Source organism: Notechis scutatus, chromosome 1 (assembly GCF_049901735.1).
Source record: "Notechis scutatus isolate UNSWTSFEM ecotype Mainland chromosome 1, rNotScu1.2, whole genome shotgun sequence".
NCBI lineage: Eukaryota > Metazoa > Chordata > Lepidosauria > Squamata > Elapidae > Notechis > Notechis scutatus.
Window position 1 is genome coordinate 63,313,686 of NC_142009.1, and position 25,214 is coordinate 63,338,899.

At 39.0% G+C, this 25,214-nt stretch overlaps 1 protein-coding gene across 1 annotated transcript; it reads right to left on the minus strand.

The window, feature by feature from the left end:
- Positions 1–4,285: 4,285 nt before the first annotated feature.
- On the minus strand, positions 4,286–24,185 carry TMEM151B (transmembrane protein 151B). Its single transcript, XM_087965826.1, has 2 exons — positions 23,576–24,185; positions 4,286–6,726 (listed from the first exon to the last, which is right to left on the minus strand). Exons 1-2 carry the CDS (start codon positions 23,726–23,728, stop codon positions 5,290–5,292), a joined length of 1,590 nt encoding a protein of 529 aa, XP_087821952.1. The 5' UTR covers positions 23,729–24,185; the 3' UTR covers positions 4,286–5,289.
- Between the last annotated feature and the right edge of the window lie 1,029 nt (positions 24,186–25,214).

Here is a 25,214-nt window from a genome sequence, read left to right on the forward strand (position 1 = left end):
TGGGCCTCAACCTTTCCAGAGTTCCAGGAAAAGCACTTCATTTAGATGGGCTTTTAATCACTAACACAAACAGATAATACCTACTTGTTGATCTTTATGATGTTTTAAATGTTTATGAATTAAGAGCGGTATCTTGTTTAGGGTATTAAATTTTGTGATTTTACTTTTTTCTCATTTAATAATAAATGTGCCTTGATTTTTTTGAAATAGATGTTATGTAAGCAATTTGAATAATTAACGAAATCAACAGCTTCCGTGGCACTTTTAACTTATTGACCAAAAGCACCCTTATCATGAGTATAGACTATTGCATGCCGTATAACTAAGTCTTTTAATCTCATTTTCATCATATCTGTTATTAAAAAGCCTTATGTGAAAGTCATAAATCACCACGTTAATGATACAGTAAGTGAAAGAGATCAATATATATGGGCCCATCTGGTGACAACAGCTTATAAAATATTGTAATTTGGAATATAAGAGTAGTAAATGATAAAAAGAACCAATCAAGTGAAAAGAAAATTGCATGTTACATTCCTGGGAATATGGGAAAAATAGAGGAAGATTCTAAGGAAATTGTGTAATAATCTGAATAAATACAAACCAAGGAGTAATTATTCTGCTATGTGACATAAGGAAACAGGATGTGAAAGCTGCTTGGAACAATTAAAATTATTTCACATTTTTATCCTTTTGCAATCAAAAATTTCTTGGCAGCTTAATTAAAGAGCGCTATGGAGATGTGTGGAATTATATTAATGGGAAGTGTGAAAAAAGATGCTTGATAAAATGATCAACTGAAAAGAGAGAGGATGTGGCTGAAAGAAAAGCATGGAAAAGAATGGGAATGAGAAAAAAAATATAGTACAATATTTTAGTCAAAAGCCAAATTCATGACTAAAGGACCAGGTTAGAAACCAAGAGTCCCAAGTCAATTCCTGTCACAACCAATGAATCCACATTGAGGTAGTCTGAAAAAAATGACCCTGCACTTAAGGGAAAATGTTAGGAAAAAGAAAGAACGATTAAGAGAAAATGCAGAGCATGTTTGAGGAACGTAAGATTGTTTTGAAAATGTGTAAAAAGGCAAAACAAGAAACTTCCAGGAGAGTAACAGAACTAAAGGCAAAAGTGGTAAAATGACATTGAACGGAACTAAAGTGGGGGAATGCTGGAAGGAGTATTTCAGAGCATTTGGACAATTTGGAATCCTAATGATATATAAGAAATACAAATGAAAGGAACACTACATATCTAGATGACTTAGAACAAATTAAGGAATAATGATGCTATAAGAATGCTGAAAAACGTAAAGATGTAAATGAAACATGGACATGGTTTGCCTACGTAAATGAAACATGGACATGGTTTGCCTGTAAATGAAACATGGACATGGTTTGCCTACAGAGGTTTAAACATGGACATGGTTTGCCTACAGAGAGGCTGAGCAACTCTGTGAAGAATGTAACAAAGATTGTAGTAAGAATGCCATTATTGTTTTCCTTCACAAAAGGAAAAGTAACAAGAGTGAATGTAAAAACTATAAAAATATTGGTGATTAAATTTACCTCAGATCTTCTTTTATAAAATAATAATAAGGATACAAGAAGTGACAATATCCTAAAATTAATAAATGAAATGCAGCCTTATGCTGGGAAATGAATGCACAAACATTTTTACCCTTCAGCAAGTCACAGAGAAAAGCTACATGACTATGACACTGAATATATTGGTTGCTGAATACAAAATCAGCAGCTATAATGGAAACAAAACATGCATAGGAAGAAATGGAATACAGGTAGTCCTCAACTTATGATCACAATGGAGCCCAAAATTTATGTTGCTAAAAGAGACATTTGCTAAGTTAGTTTTGCCCTGTTTTACAACTTTTCTTGCCATAGTTGTTAAGTGAATCACTGCAGTTGTTAATTTAGTAAAATAGCTGTTGAGTGAAGCTGGCTTCCCCATTGTCTTCGCTTGTCAGAAGGTTGCAAAAGGGGATTGCATAACCCTGAGACATGGCAATCAGCATAAATGTGAGTCAGTTGCCAGGCATCTGAATTTTGAACATGTGACTATGGGGATGCTGCAACAGTCATAAGTATGAAAATGATCCTAAGTTACTTTTTTCAGTGCCATTGTAACTTTGAATTGGTCACTAAGAAAATTGTTATAACTTGAGGACTATCTATACCTGGCAAGTTCAGTGGTTCAGTATTAGGAATTAGGAATAGAATAAGAATGTGTGAAGTCTGTTTGGTTGTTAAATATATTCATGAATAAAAGTATACAGAAAACTAGTTCTAATAGCCAGTGTGTTTGTTGGAGATGCAACTGTACTTATACTTTATATATAATTTATATGCAGAAGATGCCTTGTGGCTTCCTGAGAGCCCAGATAATTTGCAGAAAATGTTAGATCAATTGTATGATAGACCAAGACTTATAATAACAAAGCTGTTATATTTGACAGGGAAAATAAATTGAATTATTGCGAGTTATGTATAAATAGTGGGAGGAAAACCAGTGCAAATTATCCAACAGTGGTGATACATCTGCTCTCACCTTTTGGAAGAAGTGTTTCAAACATGGGTACAACACCTCTCTGCTATACATTAGCCCTTTTTTTCAGGCTTCCACATGAACTACAAAAAAAGGATGGTGATGCTTTAAGAGATTCTTTAAAACAGCTGCAACATTGTGGGGAGAACCATGTTGAAGTCTAAAAAAAGTTGGGATGCTTTAATGAATAGCATAAAATGCTGCACTCATACTTGTGTATGATCCAAAGTACTTTATACAAAAAATGTCCAAGTGTGCTCTAATGTATATGCTGTTTTGTCTACAATAATCTTGTAACAGTACAGCATAGCCCAGCGGTTATCAAATAGTGATAGAAGTACAAAGTTTTGGGAAGGGAGAAGGGAAAACTTTACTAGAAAATTAAGACAAGATGGTTCTGTCAAATAGAGAAGTCAAAGGAAGAGCTGAGTTAATTGTTCTTCACTTTAATCAATGAAGGAGAAATAATGAGATTAAAATGCAGCTGAAAGAACCCAGCTTAGAAATGAAGAAAACAAACTGTCAAACTGAGCAAATCAGGCCATCAAATCTGTTCTCAAAAGAGTAATAATTCATAAATAATTTGAAATAATAGCAATGTGCTAGTATTTACATCTAGCCCAGGATAGACTGAGCTAGACGTAAAGCTGAATTCTGTTATTTAAGACACAAAATCTATTTCTTATACAAACTGTGATATGTAATACTGGCTCTCATAATAAAACCCTCAAACTTAGTATGTGTAGATAGATAACATCCTTGAAAAAATTAGCATAAGCATCCTAATTATAATGTCCAGCTTTCTTTTTCCTCCTGCTCTCAACCTTGTTACTTAATATCCAGATTGGAAAATAGTTATGAGTAACCTGAATGTTTATTTATTATTTTCCCACATTTTAATATTTAATTTAATATGGGAAAAATATTACTCTACTATGAATTATGGTTCCTGAAACTTTGATTCTTAGAGAAAGTATACTAATCATTGTTTTGGATTTTAGATGAGTATTCTAAGCCACAGCAATAGTGGTTTAGAATCCTAAACCAGGATTCCAGCCAACATGGCCATTGGAAGTTCTGGGATTTGTAGCTTAATGTCACCAATGGGAAAAGCTGATCTGTTCTGAGAAAGTGATGTCTGTTTATTATTGAATTTAGTAAAATACAGAGCTGTTATGACTAAGACCACAGCCATGCTATCTATCTTTCTTCCGTAAGTCCCCCCCCCCAAAAAAAGAATAAATCACACACAATAAAACCGAAGAAAGATGGTGATATTGTGGATTTTGACTTCCCAAGTTTCCTAGGTATCATAATCATTATTGAGAACTCTGGTTCTTAGGGTCCCCATATATGGAGAACATCAAAGTTGAGAAAAATTGCACTACTCAAATCTTAAGGTCATATTTTGTGGTGTCCAAACTGCAATGTGAGCAGTTGCAGTTCGCAAGATCAAAACAAAAACAGGGATGTCAGAATAGACATTTGTACCACAAACTCCTAGCTCTGAAAAATTATTAGATTGGATGAAAGGAGAAATCCTATATACGATGCTCTATCCTAATGGCACAAGTCAAACACATATATTCAATAGTCTGGGGGTATATATGTTTGACACTCCATCAAGGTATTTGCTTGGGAACGGATGAAGTGAGGAGGTTCTATAATAGGCCAATGACTATGTAGTCTTCACAAAGGAGCAGAGACCTACTGGGCCCCTGTTGGAATATCATTCATGTATGAATCACCTCCCTTCATATTCCAAAGAACATCAGGAAACATAAAATTGATTTGATTTGCAGTAAAATTTACACAAATATCCATCAGTGTCACACTAATGATTTTCTTTATCATTAAAAAAAAAAAAACTCTGGCTGAATCTCTTAGATCCTTCCTCATCATCAAATTTCTTACCTGAGAAACTTCATGACAACTAATTTCCTCTCATTTAGGATCTCTTAGGACTCCCAGTCATCTCCACAATTTCTTCACATGCTTAAAATATACATGGTAGTTTCAGTGCCTTACTTTAAATATTGGGGCTTCTCTTGGATTTGAATTCAACACTGCATTATATCAAAGTCTGGGTTTTCCTAGGTAATTTTCTTTTCTTTCTATTACCAAAAAGAGTGAACATTTTAAACTTTACCCACAAGTTGCTGATTCTGACATGTGAAACATCAGAAATTCTTAAGAACGCACGGTCTCCAGAGCTGAGGATAATGTAACAGTCGAGGCATGGTCTAGAAAAAAAAAAGAAGGACTGGCGTGTAGCTTTTCTTTCAGGTTCCTTTGCCTGGAGAATCAGTGCAATTACTTGTCTTGCTTGAGAGGAAAAGCTACACTGTCATGGATTCTTCTGATGAAATACAACTCTAAAAAAGTGAGTCAGGGACTGATCCAACGAGATACTGTCATGGCGACCTGGGCAGTTGAAGGTGGAACAGGAAAGAAAAAGCCCTAGTTATCTCCTCCCCACCGACCTTTTATTTATTTTTGCTTGTAGTTGTCAGTCTGCCATTCTGTGTCATTGATCTGATGATGGTGTTGATTGCTCCATATCAAGTTTATTACATGGAGTCAAAAGCTATGGAGTTGCACCAGGGAAGATGTGAGGGAGAAATACTTTCAGACTCACAAAGATAGGTTGATACCAATACTTCTCTGCTAAACAGGCTCCTGCCTATCTGTGAGTCAGGGCACTTCCCTTAAGTGGCTTTCCCACTTTTAGAGTGAGGTCTCCACACAGGATCCATTCCGATGGAGGTGGCGGTGATCATGGTTGAGACAGCCCTCATTTCGATGTACAATAAGGACGGGGAAATAGAGAGCATCTTGGTAAGGAGGAGGTTCTTCCTCCTCCATGGTGACTTGGCTGGACAGGCGAGTCTGCTCAGTTGGACAGCTTTGCTCATTTAAGCTCCCACTCCGACTTTGCCAAAGGCAGCTGCGCCGTGAGCCATAGAGGCGGCCCAGAGAAAAGCGACTGCTGCTAAAGGGGATTCTGGGGCTGCCATTGCAGATGCTGAGAGCACTACGGGAGAAGATGGAAGAGCTACTTATAGTCCTATGGCATTGTTCACAGTTTTGCCTATAACTGCCATAATGGCAGGAGGAGTAAGTAGTGCAACCAGACAAGCCTACCAAATCCATAAGGACAGCCTCTGAGTAGCTAGGCACCAATTGCTGGTTGGAGCGGATATGCCACTCTAGTTCTGTGCTATCCACTGTGTTGACTCGAGGCATCCGTCGGCAGAAAGGACGCTCTTCAGCTGGTGTTACTGCCACATAGTCGAATCCAAAGAGTTTTTCTACATGGTAGTGGACATAAGAAGTGCGATACTCATTCAAGACTCTCAAGGGCCAAGACAAAGTCAAGAGAGCAGCCACCCAGAAAACATAGTGAGAAATATACCAAGGTAAATTGTCTGGGTCTGAGAAAGCCACCATGTACTCTTTAAAGTCCACATTCTTTAGATGCATGCCTTCCCTTGCCTCCATATAGTCATCTAGTCCCTCGTTCTCTGTGAAGAAACGGGCCCTCTGAGTCAGATAGGAGTTCTCAGATTCTACATTGGCAAAGCTAAAGCACTTGGTGAAGCGAAACCGAGTAGCTGGGAAACTCTCCAAGTCAATTAGGTCCTTTGAAATGTCCTTCGCCCCACAGTTAGAGTAATCAAATTCTGCTTCTGCCACGTGGGTGTTGACTCTCTCATGGTAGACCTGGGTGGTAGTATAAGCGTCCCCATTGCGATAGCGGGTGACCTGACGTGTCCTTCTGACATAATGATAGCTGATGGCCTTCCACCAGATGCATGGGGTGGCCTGCTGCATCCTTTGGACACGTTCATGCACACTGTCCACATCCACCTTGTACTGGAGCTCATTGCGAGTGTAGCAGTGCCAACACTCCACCAGGTAGACCACATAAAGCATCACCAAGAAGGCCAAAGGAATATAGATATAGCCATTAGAGCAAGGGCTATCATGGTACATCATGGACTTTCCCTTATAAGCACTATCAAATGTCAACCGGGTCACCTTTGTTACGTGGCACCAAGTCATCACTCCCATGCAGCCATACATTAAGAAGGAGAGCACCAGGCACTTCCAGTGTGACTCTCTACAGAGCGACTTGCTGAGCGACTGCTTCACTGGCCGTTGCTGCTTTGCATGATCAGGAGACATCATGGATATTGTCGATTTGAGGGGGAAGAGAGAGCAGAGAGAAAACAGGAAAAAAAATTACTATATAGTGAAAGAAAGGGAAACCGAGACAACTGCATAACTGTCCTAATTAGCATTAGCATTAACTACAGAATGAGTCACATATGGCCATTCTCAGAGTCATGAATAGTGGTGCTCAGCATAAATCCTCTCAGCTTGTAAGCATGAGGAACAGGAGCACTGAATTTATTTTATGCATAATTGTTTCCCAGAACTCACATTCAAATTACTATAGCATCCTCAAATTACTACAGTAGAAGATTGTAACATTCCTTTCCCAAGCTCTGAAGAAATGAATAATTGGGGCATGTTGATCTGAACTTCCAGGTCTTCCATCACCCTCTTTCAGTCTAAATGGAGAAGTTTTGTGATTTGTTTTGTAAATATATTGCATCTCACAACAAAGAAAGGATTGCCCCATTCTCCCTCTTTCCTAGTCCCACTTCTGCCTTTACAGACATTTTTTCCTACCATTTTATGTCTAAAATATGAATATGCTCTGACAATTTGCAGTCATTTTTTGTTGTAACTGTGAAACAATGGAGCTTTCTCTTGTCCAACTATTTTTTGCCTTCACATTGAAAAGGTTCAAGAGTAATCTCAACTATTGGTATTTATCAGATAAGTTTATGGAGCAAGCCTAATTAAAGCCTTCTGCCTTTCTAGGTTGATGTATCCCAGGGAAATATAAAGAAATAAAGAAACAGTAAAGCCTCAACTACTTCTAAGGAAAAGATGGCAGATTTCAATCCTTCTTAATTTCCTTTGGTAAATAGAAAAGAATTTGTACAATTATGTCCCACTGAGGATTGTATTCTTTACAGGAGTAGGGCCACCTCTGACACCTCATTTTCTCTCTCTTAGTCTAATGCAGGACTAATTCTGATTGATGGAGCTGCATACAGCTTATAAACCTCTTTTTGAAGTTCTGATGGTGCTATAAAAATCTGGGGATAAAGCACCAAGTACTGAAATTGGCTTTTGTGCAATGTAATAGTTTATGTAACTACACTCGGCTTGTTTAGCCTTACGATAGTAGATAAAACTTTAAAAACTTATAAATTTACAACCTAGTTATCTCCTTATATAATATAAATAGTTACTGTACATATGGCCAGAAAAGCTTGGCCACTCATAAAGTGTTGTTTACTATTGCATTTATGGAAAAACATGATTTTCTTTTTCTTTTTTTGCAATTATTTGGGCTTCCTGGTTATAAACTGAATTTCTAATTCTTTTTTGCACCTAAGCAGTAGGTTCAGAGATGAGTGAATTTATGGCTATACAGTCAGAAACAAAAAAACAAAAAACAAAAAAGCAAGACAGGTTTAGAAAATATTTCTATTTCCATGTCTCATTTATAGGAATGTGGATGGTAAATGCAAGAAAAAAGAATTTGCAGTCTTTGTCCATAGTCTCATAAACACATGTTTTCAACAAACAAACATTTTATTGCAAATAACTCTTCTTTGTTAAAGGTAATAATCCTACCCTATCCCTCTAGGATTTAGTATGTGACAGCAATGTAAAACAATAAGTGATTTATAATAAACAAAATAACATTTGTGAACATAGTCCCAGACAAAAAACAGAGGTGAGTCCCTTTAAAACAAATGGGAGACCTGAGCAGATTTTACCCTCAGGCTGAGCATAGATGGGATATCCCCGTTTTTCCAGTTTACAAGTCTAGATAAAAGAAAACAGAAGCTCTCCACTTCACAAGGATTCAACTGCTATAGAAACAGGTGAATCTATCTAGACAGAAAAAACAGTAATAAGTTAATTGTTTTCTTGCATGGTATTAAGTCTACTTTTATTTTTGTACAAGCTAGAAAAATCGGGGTTTATACTGACCTTGAATCATAGCTCAAGCAAGTGCAAGAAGATATAATTATTTTTACAATCTCCTTGCGATCACTAAAATTAATTTGGAATGCTCTATGTCATCTCTTTATAGATCAAAACAGCACCACCTTTTGGTCTACCCAGAACTTTTATTTTCTTTAGAAATTCTTATTCTTAAATTTCTTTCCAGTTGCTATTTCACATGGTCATTTATTTAAATAATCTCTTTCAAATATTGAAAGCTTTTTATTATTTAAAGTTTAAAAAAATGTTTACATTCAGTTTTTTAAAAATAATTTGATTTGGTTTACTACTTTGGAACTTAAGCTACCTCAAGGAGGCAGAAAAGCTGAATTCTGTAGTTACATGCTTTTATGTTGCATATTGTTATCTCATTTTTGCATTTTTGTGTGTTTGTAACTCCTAATTATAAATATGGCAGCACAGGTTATGAGAACCCCATCTGTCACACACACTAGGATCAGGGGTGGACGCCAAGTGAGAGGATGGCAGAATGGGACAACTCTCCATGGTGAACTCCTCACACCCAACTCCCCATGGTCAACACATCACAACCAACTCACTATGGTCAATGTACCATGGCCAACTTATCACAGTCAACTGGCTATGGCCAACTCACCATGGTCAACTCACCGCAGGACAACATGACATGGCCAACTCACTGTGAGACAATTCAACAATTCAATTTAATTATTTAAAATTATTTAAAAATATTTTAACTTTTGTCATCCACATTTTACTTTGTCCATTCTTTCTTTAATGATTCTATTCCACTATTTCTTCTACATTAGTGTAATTTCTGTCCCATGGTGAGTTGGCCACAGCAGGAAGTGGAAGCTGGGTGTGAGAGAGGATGTCTGAAACCCTTAGTCCTCCCACGCTAGAGGCTCAATTGTCCACTACAAAGACATTTCTAGAAAACATTTTCCATCTACTCCACTGTCTTATTTCTAATATGGGGATGGCAAACATTGTATGAAAAACATAAGTTTACGGCCTTTCTAATGCCTACAGATTCTCATACAGATTCATACCCTAAAATCTTTCATTTAAACTTATGATCTTCTTGATTTATAATGACTCCTCCATATTTCACTGGCCATATTTATCTAGGATTAATATGCAATATGAATGTACAACTATTAGGAAAATGCTTAAAAGTAAGCATCATAACAGTCATACAAGTAGTGTATGTGTGTTGCTAACAGCATTACATATGACTAAAATGGAAATAAAAATTACAAGCCAGTTTTTCTTTGGCTTGGATGGTGCTAATTCTATTTTTGTATTTCTCACATTTTCTGAGTGCAATTATAGACATGGGAACATTGCTTTATAATTCTGCCACATTACCAGTCAGCAAGATGCAGCATCCTGGTATAGTTGTTAACAAGATTTTTAACAAGATTCCTCCACAAGCTATTTGCCTTCAATTCTTAAGTGAAAAGGCTCAAAACATAATTTATATATTTGCTTTTACAGCCATCACTTCCCATCAAATGCATGAAGTGTCACAAGACCTTTTGAACTGTGATCTTACAAACCAAGCAGTGCTGCTAAATCAGCCTCAAGTGTTTATAGGAAAAAGAATTAAAATAATTCTGAAAGCGTAAGGCCATTATTTGGTGGAATGAGGAAAATGCATTGAAGCTTGTGATATAAATTTCTATCTCTTGGTTCAAACTGAGGATGATAGGAACCTTGTAAGACAAATGAGAACACGGGTTTTCAGATTGTATGCAAGACAGAAGATTGCTAGTTCAGGGCCTATGCAATAACTGGAGTTTCTTCATTTTAGACAATTCTTGTCTTTCTGTAGCTCAAGGGTCTTCAAACTTGGCAATTTAGACTTGTGGAATTTAACTCCCAGAATTCCTGAGCTAACATGACTGGAGGAAGAATTCTGGGAGTTGAAGTCTACAAGTCTTAAAGCTGTCGAGTTTGAAGACCCCTGCCCTAGCTGAAAGTAATTGAGATATTTATGAAAGTGAACTAAGAGAAGGTTGCTGTTTTCCAGAAGTACCCAAAGCACTCAGGTTTGAGTCTCTGTAGTTCAAAATATATTAGAGAAGTGTTATCCTGCTGGTCAAGCAATACTTCACCTAGGCCCAAATTATGAATCTGTAAGGACATTCAAGTGCTACAAAGTTTCAGTAACCATCTAAAAACACATCTGTGCTTGGAGGATTGGGGACTATGGATTGCTTTGTCAGACGGGTTTAATGTATTCAAATGTATCATGTACTAACCAAGCTATTATATTGCTAGATTTGGATTAGGGAAACTGGGGGTCCAATCATCACTCAATGATGAAACTTACAGGCTTATCTTGGACTAGTAACTATTTTTATCAATATAAATACATTATAATACATGCAAATAAATTTGAAGAATTATCAACTAAATGTTACCTTGGAAAAAAAACAGAAGTCTTGTACATACATAAAAATAAAAAAAGACTTTAAAATATCACGTAGCTTTGTTTTTACTTGACCCCAGTAGATTATTCAGAGCTGAGCAACTGCATCACCTTGTTGGCAATATCGAATAGCCTAATATCTATTATTTTTTTAGACCTCATATATATATATACATCGTTTTTATATATCAGCTGACCCCAGATGCAGGACTGCAACCCAAAAACACATCAAAGCATCCAATGGAAAGATGAAAACCATGGGAAGAGCCTTGGCTGAACAAAAATACTCCCAGCTTTCTACCAGCTCCATTTCTTCTAATGTGGAAGGTATCTAGCGCATTTTAACCAGCCAAATTGCCAGGGCTATCATTAATTCTTAAAATAATGGCATCTTGGGCTGAGTTAATTATGTTTCTAAGCAACATCATCTTTTTTAGGAAGCAAGCATATATCTCCATGGTTGATGGAGACTTGTGTCATATCAGAAAATATATTGAAGAAGAATGAAACAGATGGGGAAGGCAATACAATACTTATCTGAATGGCTGAACAGATCTTTGCTCAGCATTGATGTCTAGCTGAGGCTACTCTCAGCAGCACCTCTATCCTTTTTTAAATACCTAGAAAGGCTTTCCCCTGTCTTTTATTTCATTATAATGAGGTTCTAAAACAGCTATGAAGACTTCTGTCAACATAACGGGATAACTTCATTAGGTTTTTCTGTCCTTCATTCTCTTTTCCTGCATTTCTGAGACAATTACCTACTCTTTAATTTTGGATTCTTGAAAAAAAGGGGGACGCAAATTAAAAAATAAAAAACACTTAAAAACACAAAAAAATAATTATCAACAAAAAAAAAAAAAAAAAAATTTTTTTTTTTTTTTTTTTTATTTGTTAATCACATTCTTGCATTTATATTTGTAGTTTTCTTTGAAGCAACAACCAACTCAAGTTAACAAGAACCTGTAGAATCAGCTCACTTATAAATCTCAATATCTAGAGGACAAAATTTGTATGTACAGAAGTGATGTTCTTTACATATAAGCAAACTTCTAGGTTGCAGTGAGATAAATGGCAATCATGACCAGTATTTTCCAAAGACTTAACAATAATAGCAAGCAAAACTATTTTATGAGAAAGCAATAGAAAATGAAGAAGCTAAAGTGCTCTGGGACTTTAGTATTGAAATAGACAGGCACCTGCCACATAACAGACTTAAGAATTGTCAACCAGAGAGATAAAAAAAAAATCTGGATAGTGGATGTGGCAGTACCTGGAGACAGCAGAAGAGAAGAAGTGGAGAAGATGACATAATACAAACAGCTGCAAATAGAAATAGAACTGTAGCAAAATAAAGCAAAGTTAGCACCAATAATAAAAGGTGACTTGGGAGCAATTCCAAAGCAACAGAAACACCACTTGATATATACGGTCATGTCATGCCAGTCGTTAAGCAGGTAACCAAATGAGTGTGCCCAATTTTACAACCTTTTTTGCAGCGGTGGTTAAACAAATCCATTGTCCACAATGTGAGTTTTTTATTGGAAGCTGGAAATAAGCACCAGTTTCCAACAACAAAAAAAAAAAAAAACCATCATAAACTGCAGTCATATGACTGTGAGATGCTGCAAATGGCCATAAATGTGAGCTGGTTACCAAGCATCCAAAGTGAAACCATGTGACCATTGCAGAGTTGGCTGTCATGACTCTGAATCTGAATTGTAAGTAGCCCTAGGGAGGTCTGCCATAACTTTGAACAGTCTCCAACTGACCAGTCATAAATTGAGGATTATCTATGCAGCTCTTGAAAGTAAAATTGGAAGCTACTTTATCCTGAACTTATGTTCTGAGAAACAAGTTTAATACTGTTCTGATAATTAGGAAATAAAACCGCATCTGTGGAAAGTACTTTTCATTTATCTGAACTTTATCTAACAGTATTTCTCTACTTTATGACAGGATCTCTATTTTGTCCTAGGGATGTGCAGGTAAGTATTAAGAATCACGCTCATTACCCAATTATTTGATTCATTTAATATAGAGCTTGTTTCATCTCAGCACCTACTTTAACTTTTGCAGATTCCATCAACAGCTCTGAGCAATAATCTGACAATCTAACCTGGACATAATTAGTACAATCATGAAGACATTAAAGTCTCCAGTGAATGCATAAATTAAGTAGATCAATCAAGGCTTGGTCTCTTGCTTTCACACATGGCAGCATCCCCATGGTCACGTGATCAAAATTTGGATGCTTGGCAATTGGCTCATATTTATGATAGTTGCCATGTCCCAGCGTCATATAATCACCTTTTATGATCTTTTGACAAGCAAAGTCAAATGTGGAAGCCACTTAACAACTGTGCTGCTAATTTAAAAACTGCAGTGATTCACTTAACAACTGTATAAGAAAGGTTATAAAATGCGGCAAAATTCACTTAATAACTGTCTCACTTGGCAATGAAAATTTTGGGCTCAACTGTAGTTATAAGTTGAGGACTACCTATATATGCAAACCCACTTTACTTATGCTTCAGAAATAACTTAAAGCAGTTCTATTCCAGGGAGCCTATTTTGCATTTGTTTTTGTTTTCTGATGATATTTTAATTATGATATAGATTCCTTGGTGGTAGTTTTTTGTTTGCACAGTGGTTAGAATGCAGTATTGCAAGCTAACTCTGCCTACTACTAGGAGTTCGATCCTGACCAGCTCAAGGTTGACTCAGCCTTCCAACCTTCCAAGGTCGGTAAAATGAGGACCCAGATTGTTGGGGTCAGCATGCTGACACTGTAAATCACTGAGGAGAGTGCTTTTGTGATAACCCGGGGCATGGCACAAAGGCAACACAGTCACATAAGTAAGAAGAGTCTCTTTAATACCTCCAACTTTGCCCCCAGTGTCCAGGTTACCTTTGGCTGGAGAAAAAACTCTCCCAAGAACAGTCTTTAAGTGGAGGAAATTCAGTCTGGAAAAAAAGTACATACAAATTGCAAATAAAAATCCACACAAACCACGCTGCAGTAATTAACTTGACAGGGGAGGAGAAGGAATTCCAGATTTGAAAGGCCAGCAAAACACATACAGTTGGGAAGAGCCAGGAATCCAGATAAGCCTCGACAATAGCAGATAATTCACGATTTGCTTCCAACAAGTTGCTGTGCGTAGCTTTCCTTTTTAAACACTGTGTTCCCAGCTACAGCTAATGAAGGGGATCAGGGCCCTTTCCTCCCCCGTAAGCCACTCAACTCACATTGCTCCCTTCTCCATTCCTCCCTGTGTGCCCTAGGATGAAGGGGGGATGGGCCTGGGTCTTCCTCCAAATTCCCTCTGCCTTGCTCTACCTCTCCCCTGCTCTGCCCAGCTGGACTGTGCCCTTCCCCAGTTTCTTCCACAGCCAACGGAGCCACACTCCCACTTCCTGTCAGCTTCTCAACCTCCCCCTCGGAATCAGATTCCGACAGGGGCATGACAGCTGTAAAGCACCATGGAGTGGTAAATAAGTCTTAGTGCTATTGCTATTTGCTGTTGTACATCATTCAAAGACTTTCAGGACCAGAGCAGATAATATGATTAAACAAATCAATCATCAATAAACAAATAATAAATCTATCTGTCTCCAAGTTCTCATACTCTAAGCACAGAAACAACTCAAAGGAATGAAGAACTCAAGTTAAGATAATAAAGTCTATCTAGAGAGACCTATGTTCCCAGAGCAGCTTCACTAGGTAAATAGCAAGGAACAGGACTTAGTGGCAGAACATGTGCTTTGCATGCATAAATCCCCAGGTATTCTCTGCCATTCTTAGATATGGTTAGGAAAGATCTAAAATCTCAGAGAGCCACTACCAGTAAGGCAAACAAATGATTCTTAACCTCATACCACAGGTCTACATATGGCACCAAAAGCCATGGCTACAATTCTCAAGATTTTACCAAATTGTAATTTTGAATATGACAGACATTCATCATTAGATATATGACTGAAGACTAATTAACTATACCTAATTTAAACTGCATTTAAAAATTAGTTTTCAACATAAATAAATTATATCACATTTCAATTCTTGTTCTACCTCCTTCCTCCAACTGCTTTTAAAAATATACTGCCTAGCATGCCACTGAAAGCCAGGTATGGGCTTTGACATGGACAGTACTGAGTTATATGAACCAACCTTGCAAATGAATATGTAAAAACTATTTTTCAAAGTGGTGGAGATGCAATCTGAGTTATTTTGCAAAAAGCTACTTTGATGCAAATGTGTTTTTACCCTAACCTCCACAGCGTATATTTATGCCTATATCCACTGCCATGGCTTCATCTTAAGGAAGATGACCATGTAAAGGAGGTCAAAGCCAACTCTCACAACTTTGAGACCCACCCTACAAACCCAAACTACTATCCAGCAACCTTTGCACTGAGATGTTTTTTCTAGAATGTTCTTCTTTTCTTGCTGGAACTAACCCATTTCCAACCTCAAACTTTCTTTTCCCGGCTTTTCTCATCAAATTTAGTTAGGTCCCCTACTGTTTTGGAGAGCTATTCCTGCCGATAGAGGAACAGATTTTCACCCTTTTTCACACACTTAATTTCTAATATTTTGTTAAGTTAGAAACACATTTCATTTGCAGTATTTGTTGGCATTCCAATATAATGTTTCTGCATTTTTAAGATGTAATGAAAAGGAGCTTTCTTAGAAATAGTCTAGATAGTAGTAAGCAATTTCTTTCAAATAATCCTGTTTGTTCACTCTAGGCTCAAATAGAGAAGTCAAACAGAAAAAAAGTTCTGTCTAAATATGATTAAGAACTAGAAAAGTATCTATTAGAGTCTCTGGAGTTGGGCAGTAAAGAACTGGGAGCTGTGATTTCTCATTGTTGTGTATAATAAACATCAAATAATAACATATGCCTCTTATAGGTCCTTGGGAAGGATTTGCTATGTGGATAAAAATGCCAATCTAACTATCTGACTGACTGTGTGACCACCCATAATTCCAAAGAAAACCAAGAATACAAAGAGTATCTGATCACGATATATCCAGAAACAAGGTTGACCAAGGAAGCCCTGAATATAATAAAGCAGCAAATAACAGCTATAGCCAAGCAGTTCATTTGAGATACAAAGCTCAAATTGCACACTATAGGCAGAATCTTCAATTTCAGTTGAATCAGAAATTTTTCTACTGATCCATCAAGAATTTTGTCAGATGTGGACTGGGCTCAGCTATGGAACAACCCACAGAGATGTAACAAGAATAGCACTACCAATAGCACTTAGACTTATATATCACTTCATAGTGTTTTACAATCCTCTCTAAGCATTTTACAGAATCAGCATATTGCCCCCAACAATCTGGGTCCTCATTTTACTGACCTTGGAAGGATGGGTCAACCTTGAGCCACTGAGGATCAAACTCCTGGCAGTCAGCCTGCAATACTGCATTCTAACCACTGTGCCACCACAGCTCTAGAATGCAGCTTGGTTAAAATAGGTGGATAAGATTAAAAATAATAAGCTGAAAGAACTTGTAATAATAGCAGAAATGGTGGGAAAAGGTCAAGAAACATCACAAATTGGTAAGCACCATGCATTGCATGGTTTTAGGTTGGAATAACTGACTGGTTGGCACCAATTCATTGCCAAGCAGTTTAACAACATGCTGCAGGATTAACATCTAGGAAAATCTACCTGATACTAAAAGAGAAAAGGGGCAGCAACAGGGACCTACAGGCCAATTAACTGCTTACCAACAACTTTCAAATTGCTAACTGGTGTAATAGCTGATGCAGTCCAGCAGCATCTAATTGAAAACAAGCTCTTTTTTACCTGCACAGAAAGAAAACTACCTAAATAGCAGAGGAGCAAAAGATTAGCTCCAATTGACAAAATGAGTTTGGAAAACTGCAAGAGAAGAAAGGTCAATTTGAATATGAGCTTGGATTGATTACAAGAAGGCATTTGACTCCTGCCACATGATTGAACAAAGTGCCTAGAAATAACAGGATTTCCAACAGAAAGAAACAATTGCTTGCCCCCTTTCCTCCAGTCAGCTCTAGAAAAATGTTATATTTTCAGAAAATTTGTAAAAATTGGTCTCATATCAGAAGCAGTGGTGGTATTCTACTGGTTTGGCCCGGTTTGACTGAGCCGGTAGTGGCGATGAGCAGTTCTCTCCACTGCTCTGCTGTTGGGCCTACCTGCCCACCTGGGCTCCCATACTCACCTTTATCCAGAATGCCATGCGGCAGCTGCTAAAGTGACCAGGAGAGTGCAGGAGGTGAGTTGGAACGCCTCTGCGTCTGTGCAAACGCCTCTGCGCCTACACAAAGTATGTGCACATGCGCAAAGCGCGCCCACTAAGCCACACCCACTGAACTGGTGGTAAAACTTTTTGAATCCCACCACTGATCAGAGGCTAAGGAAGTTGTATTGCATAACCCATAGTGTCAAATAGTGTTAATTTACTACAAAGTTATTAGTGCTTCTAACTGCAGAAGAGATGAGTTTCTAAGCATCTGTTGATATAGTAACATATGCTTCTCTCAAAGACTGTCAGTTCTATTCATGGCATAATTTGCACTGGAGAAATTAAAAATGCACCAGGAGAAATACAATATTGGTGGATTCATTATAGATACAGCATGTGGAACTGCTTTTCTTAAGTAGGGTTTGATGTTATTCTCATTTTCTTATCTGTAAATGTTGCCAATACAATTTTTTATCTAGGCAGCCATCAGGCGTCAAATCTTACTCAAAGACCCAAGAAAAGGGGTATAATGATAATCTGTTTATTAAACAGGACAAAATCATGCAAAAATATTACAAGAGAATTAAAAACATTGTTAAAGGAAACCAATAAGCTTTATTACAAAATGCATGCAAAAATCCAACTTCATTCTTTGGCAACTCCAAACCAGGCATAGTATAATACAGAGCCAAGTGGACTAATACATTGATTTGGTATAAGGTGGTTTCCTAAATTTCCAATTTTTTCATTCCAATTTGCAGCTCTTGGTTTTACCTTTATAACATCTGAGCCCTAGAAGGAATTTTGAAAAAAATATAGCTGAATTTCTTAATAGCCCAAGGAAAGACTTACAAAAAAGCAAAATCAGTGTTATCATTATGAAGTTTGTTAATCACTAGGTAAAGGATATAATGGACTAGCAACTTGAGCTTATTTGTTTTGATCTGGTGTGTGCAAATAATATGATTAAGATACACAAATAATCCTCTTGCAGTATTTATCTGACTTAAGCAACAACATGGAGGTTCCAGTGTCATTTATAACAATTGGCAATACAAGGTACGTATCTCCCTAGGCAGGCAAAGTGACAGGAGCCTCTTGCCAGGTTTATTTTTCTACTTCTGTTTCCTGAAATTATTTTTCTCCTTAAGTTTGTTTTCCACAAGAGTCTAGTTACTATCTACATTGAGTTAAGCAGGTTCTTCTGTAAAGTCTAATGAGAAGGAGAACCCTTATAAACGAAGATTAGTTTTCTCTTTCTGCAGTACAGAAACAATACAAGTGACTGTAACAGTAACTTCTCAACTTATTTATTATTCTTAGCTTTCTGCCTACAGTCGAACTCAATATAGTTTTAATTCCAACATTATTACGGTTTCTACCCCCATGTTCCTCCAACTACAAGACAGCCCTAAAGAACTCACAGGTCTATGTGCATGGTATAAATGAGCTATACCTGGATAAATGATTGACTTGATAAAGCAAGGCTAAATATAAAGTTGACCTGGTTACGTTAAGAACAACCATATTTTGGTTATATTCCAGTTTCCTTTGCATTGGCTGGCTTTAAAAAAATCTGGGTGGAGACGCGCACACACCACACGGACACAAACAACAAAAAAGGAGCACTGGCTCTGTCTGGCTCAGAGTCACTATAGATGGGTTGGTGGGAGGTTTACTTGTGTGGGAGGGGGAATAAGGTGAAAAGAGAGAGAGGAAAAAAGGCCTGCCCATAGAAGCCTTGCTTAGGCTAACCACAATCACAACATCGTTGGCTGGAAGAGGATAGTTTTACCCAAAATAGTTGCAGGAGTCTTAGAACTCATCTACCCAAATGCTAAGTGGGTTTTTGTGTCTGCACATTAACTCCACCCTCGACCAGCTGAGTTATATGCAGCCAATCTCATTGTACACATGTTGTACTCTGACAATAAAGGTAATAATAAAGCTCTGACCTCATCGTAATGCCTCCATATCAAGAGAGTTATCTTCTGTCCCGAAATCCGTTCTCAGTATAATGGGAGCCAATCAGCACTTGAGCTATATCTTCTTGTGCTATCTTACATTTAAGTAAGCACACATACCTTTCTTTCCTCCTCTTTATAGGAACTGACACTGGTGCCTTTGCGAAGCCTAGTTCTTTCTCCTAAACAAATTCCTTTCTTTTATATCAGCATGACCCAAATTTATATCCATGTCATCAGACTATATGCTGTTTTCCACAGGGAAAACATGAAAAAACAAAACATTATAATATTTTCTCATAGTCCAACCATGATGCCAGTCTGAAACATATTAACTGAGCATTGTGAACCTAGTGTATGTTGTCCATAAAATGCAAATCTGGAGAAGTTTAAATCCAAAACTTCACCAGTTATTGAATTCCTATAGAACATGAAATACATTCCACTAGGAATCTATCCATGAGTGGTTGGATTTTGTGTTGGTAGAATAAGTCAAAAAGAAGTTGGATCCTCTTTGTGGATGACGTAAAACTATTCAACACCACCGACAATGCTACTGTCCTTTAAAGCGACCTTGATTATGTGTCTGAATGGTCAAACAATTTGCAACTCCAAATCTAGACCAACAAATGTTCTGTCCTACACATTGGGAAAAAAAATCAGTACACCAAATACAAGCTAGGCAGATATGACCTCGTTGATAATCCTCACTCTGTCAAGGACCTTGGAGTTCTCATATCAAATGACCTAAGCGCCTGAGCTCACTTTAACAGCATTGCCAAAAAGGCATTAAGAGTTGTAAATCTAATCTTACGAAGCTTCTCCTCCAGAAATATCGAATTGCTAACTAGAGCATATACAAAACTTTTGCCAGACCAATGCCTGAATACAGCTCATCTGTCTGGAATCCATACTGCATATTGGACATTAATACAATTGAGCGAGTCAAGAAGTATTTCACGAGAAGAGTACTACACTCCTCTGCTCGCAACAGAACACCCTATATCAGTAGTGGCTAACCTTTTTCAGCTCCCTTGCCGAAAATTGCATGCATGTGCCAGCACCCAGAAGGCAATGCGCGCTGTCCCCCCATGCCCCCTGCGCATGCACGTGACACCCCACCCACCCCCCGTGCACTGTCTGATGCTTTACATGCCAAACTCATTCATTTCACTCATTATTCAAATCACAAGCTATTTGGTCTAATTTTCTAAATTAGTTTTCTATCTTTCCAAGAATTCAGCACATTCATTCTTGCTTGGAAAACCCCTCAGAACTTTATTCCACTTTTTCTCTCTGTTTGTAACTATCATTCCCTAATTCTGTCAGTGCAGATAATTTGTAATCCCTTGCTCTGCCACTTATTCATTTTCCCAATTTCCCCTTTTCCTTAAATAGCATGCTAGGGCACCTATATGGTATTCATATGCTTATTCTTTTAATCCTAATTCAAAATGTTTAATTCTTGTTAAGATTCTGATTGGCTTCACACAATGCACTACTGTAAGCTAGAAGTTGTATTTTTTATCATTTCTGCTTTTTAACTTTTTTTTCTTGATATTTTATTTGTCAATGCCTTACAGAGCTTACCATGTAAGATATGTTGAAAAGATACTCATTGATGCTACTGAATAAATAATAACTATTACTACAACGGTCAGTCCTAATTAGGAGTTAGGAGCAAAATTTTGTAGGGTAGTTATTTGACTTTGTTCAACTCTTGAACTTTGTTCTGAGGGATGAATTAAACAGCTTAGACTCTTATGCCTGAAACAGCAACACATACAGGTAATCCTTAACTTACAACAATTCATCTAGTGACCGTTCAAAGTTACAAAAGCACTGAAAAAAGGGACTTGTGACCATTTTTCACATTTGCGACCACTGCAGCATCCCCATGGTTACACAATCAAAATTAAGACACTTGGCAACCATATTTATCATAGCTACAGTGTCCAAGGGTCATGTGATCACCTTTTGCAACCTTCTGACAAGCAAAGTTAGTGGGGAAGCCAGATTCATTTAACAATCATGTGACTAATAAATGAAAGATTTTAGATTTTGAAATCAGAATTCAAAAATTCAAGAGAAGAACAGAAGAAAAGGGACTGGTGAGGGGGAGATGGGTATAAATCATCATTCCAGCAGGAGATGCTTTGGGACTGTAACTCTGAGATTATTCAACCAATAAGGATGAAGAACCAATCTTTATTAGCCAAACTTATACAATCTGGACTTCTATTCTAATTTTTTCTAGCTCCTACTCATGTGGGCTGAGAGCTCATGGTAGCTACATTGTATTACAAAACATCTGATTAGCGCAGATTGGGGATTAGATGAAAAAAAATCCTTTGATGATGTATGTTCAAAATTCTCATAAAGTTGAATTTATATAAGGACAACGAACTTGCATTCACAGAATTATCTTGTGCCGTGAGAAGATGCTTTCCAGATAATCCCTCAAAGTTCTTTATTCATTTTCATTTTTAGAGTGAAGTCTGGAGTGGATTTAAATGAGTTCATACTCTACATACCGTATCTCCATTTCCTTCCTTCTTTTGTACTTTGTTTGTGTCACAGGAGTAGACTTATCCATAAATGTATAAGGGGAAAAATAGTTACAGCATTATAACTAAGACTACAAGAGAGTCATGTTTCCGAATGTAGAAAGTCAATGAGAGAATGTCACTTTTCTTTGCCCCCCCCCCCAAAATGAGGTGACAGGTCATCAGTAAACTCCATAGCACTAATTAGCCCCATGTATAAGTGGGTGTACCTAAGTGTGTGTAGACATACAAGAGATGCCACAACTAACTGTGCTACAGAGAAAAGCATATGCCAAAGATAGCTTCTGTATCTGCTTCTTTCTTATACTTCACTAAATGAAGGAATGTTGAAATTTATGTCATTTGGGGCTGATCCCTTGCAGCCGGATTCTATGTCAGGTTTGCCAAAAAGCATCCGCTGCATCTGCTGTTTCCATCTGCAGCCTATCTTGTTACAACCTTATCCTGATGCTCTGAAGGAAAGGAAAAGTTCATGGCAAAAAAAAAAAAAGAGGCTCAGTGCCAGAGCACATGCCTTGCACGTAAAAGGTCCCGGATGCAACCCAATTGTCTCAGAAGATGTAATCAGAAAAGCCTTTATCCAAAACTAATGCATGGATCCATTCAAGACAGCATCTCCTTTTTACTTCCTAGCTACTCATTCTTCTTCCTGGGTTTGCCTTGTCCTCAAGGTTTATTCATCCTATAATGAATGTTGTAGTTTCCATTTGGCATTTATACTAACACTGAGCTCTTACTGAAAAAGTATCACATCTTGCTGAAAGATTGTTAAGAGTTGGGCACGGCAGTCAACATTAACTGAAGCGAATCACCAATATCTATGACAAATTAACGGAGCAGCAAAATGCCTTAATTCCATATGTAAATGTGAAACTACAATGAAATATGTGAAGCCATTTTCCACTGTATGCCTCCTCTACTTTGTTTTGTTGCCATGAAACTCATTATCCTTGGATGCTTCATTTGTCCTCAGGAAGAAACCATTACCTCACAGCCGATTTTAGATGTTTACTCCTTTAACGAATTTCATTTCTAGACAGAATATGTAAGGCTGGAACTGCACTGTTTTACCCCAAATCATACCAGGCACCCGTTTTCTCTTCGATGAATTCATGCAGCCTCGTTAAATCTTATTACTTGGTTCAAGATCAATCCCATGAAAATATCTGGTTTCCTCTAGGGATGCGTTGTAGATATGGAAACCTCCCTTTCAGCTCACAAATAGATAACTTAATGGGTGATGCCATTCTTAAAAGACACAAAGGGGCAGGATTCTACGGTCATCGTTATTAGACCGCTTTGTAGATGGAATGAATACTTTGGTCCATAAGTAGAGGACCCCGGGGCATAACGGTGAAGGCAACTTATAATAAAATTTGAGAGAAAGGCGGGAAGAAACACCTTGTTTCTCCCGGGCGCTTTTGGAGTCTACATGAGAAAACCGAGACGTCCCGCTGCTGTCGCAGGTGTGTACATTGCAGAAGGAGCGGCCGGGAGGCACCGAGGGCAACAGTGCAAGCGGTAGGTTGCGTGCCTGCGAGTGCGCAAAACACCCGGCCCAGTTACCGGCGGGGTTGCAAAGCAACCCCTCTGTCGGAGCGGAGGGAAGCACAACGCGATGCAACGAGCGTGCCATGCAAAACCGTAACATGCAAATGGTTAACAACGTGTTTTGCTCCGGGCCGCCCGACGAGAGCAGGCACCTCCGCTCCGTCCTCACCTCCTCTCGGACTCCCTCCGCCTCCTCCTGAGGCACTGAGGTGCTGCTGCCTCTTTCGCTGCTGCTGGCCGCGGCCGCCGAGGCTGGGGGGGGACATGGCGCCGACCGGGAGGCCTCTCGGATGGGCGACCAGCAGGCACGGCGGCGGCGCATTATCCCGCCAAGGCGAGCCGACGAGCGCCACCCGAACGGTTGTGTCTGGGCCGGCAGCCCGGCGGCGAAAAGACGGCAGCCTCCGGCGCTTCCATCAATCCGGGGGCTCTCTGGCTGCTGCGGCGAAGGCTGCCCGCACCGCGAGGAAAAGCGACGCGGCGTTTGCGGTGGGTCCAAGATCAGCGCCTGCCCCGCGGACTCGGCGCCTTCGCGCCTGAGGGACTCTCGGCGGAGCCTAAGCAAAGCTCACGCAGCCCGCCGGCCGTGCCGCACCGCACGGGGATGGGCAAAGGGCGGGAAAAGGGGCGGGAAATGAAGGCGGGGGTGCGAGGCTCGGCAGCTGCTCAGGTGAAACCGAGGGTCGCGATGTGGGGGGAGGGTGAAGGCAGAGGGAAGGTGGCGAGGAAGGGGCTTCTCAGCGTCCGCGCGCCTCTCTTCCTCTCCTAATCCAGGCGCGAGTGACCTTGAAGCTCAGAGCTCCAGTCTCAGCTTGCCGCCCTCGTCCCCTTTGTCTGCCCGGCTCTCTGGGCGGTAGGCGAGGAGAGAAGCAGCCACAGCCTGTCGTTCGCGCTCGCTTCTTCAGCTCCCTCCTCCTCCTCGGCCCTCGCACCTCCCTCTCTCCTCATTCACAGCCTGGGAAGAATCGAGCCTCTTTTCAAAGCACTGAAAAGCTTTTCACGTGGGCCGAGGCACGGGGGAGTTGGGGGTGCGGGCGACAGCCCAGATTAGTTTGCGAGACCGTAAAACCTCTGAGGAAGAGAAACCGCGTGGGACAAGCCCGGGTGTGCTCGATAAATCTTGGCGCGTCCCTGTTTTCATCAGTTCGCCTTCACTGCAGCCAAGTTTTAAATAATATGTGGCTCCGATTTTAAAAGAGGGCAGCCCGATTTCCTGCACACACACCCGCAAACATTTCGGAAAGACTTTCCGAAGAAGTTTTATGGATGGGTACCAAAGCCCCATAACTAATGCATGGCCTGTCTTATAGAATTAGCTCACTTGCTAAATCGGCTAGCCAACTCGCTGCGGACAATTACAATTCTTGTCAAAATAGATGAAAGGATGAGTCCCAAAGGCTCCATTAGTGGCCAAAATGAATAGCCACCCTGCCAGAGGGATGTATAGACGCCTAAGTGGAATCTCCTTCTGAAAACAGTGAATCTCAGACATCAGAGGTTGTGTTTCCAGTAAAAGGTTCCTTTCAGCTGAAGGGTGGGTGGGTGGGTGGGGGAACCCTGTGGCTCCTTCTGCATAGTTTTGAATCAGTATAGAAAGGTTATACATTTTTATTTTAAAAGTAAGGTGTGTAGCTTTTACAATTCCAGAAATAAGTTTGAAAGCTATGAGCAGGCAATTTTTTTTTTTGAGGTGAAGTTGCATTTAGTGGTAGGCAGCATGGTAGAAAAAGCAAAAAGTGCATACATAGTAGAACACTAATAAAAGAAATACGTATTTAATTGGCAACATATTTTCTGCCTTCAGTAGT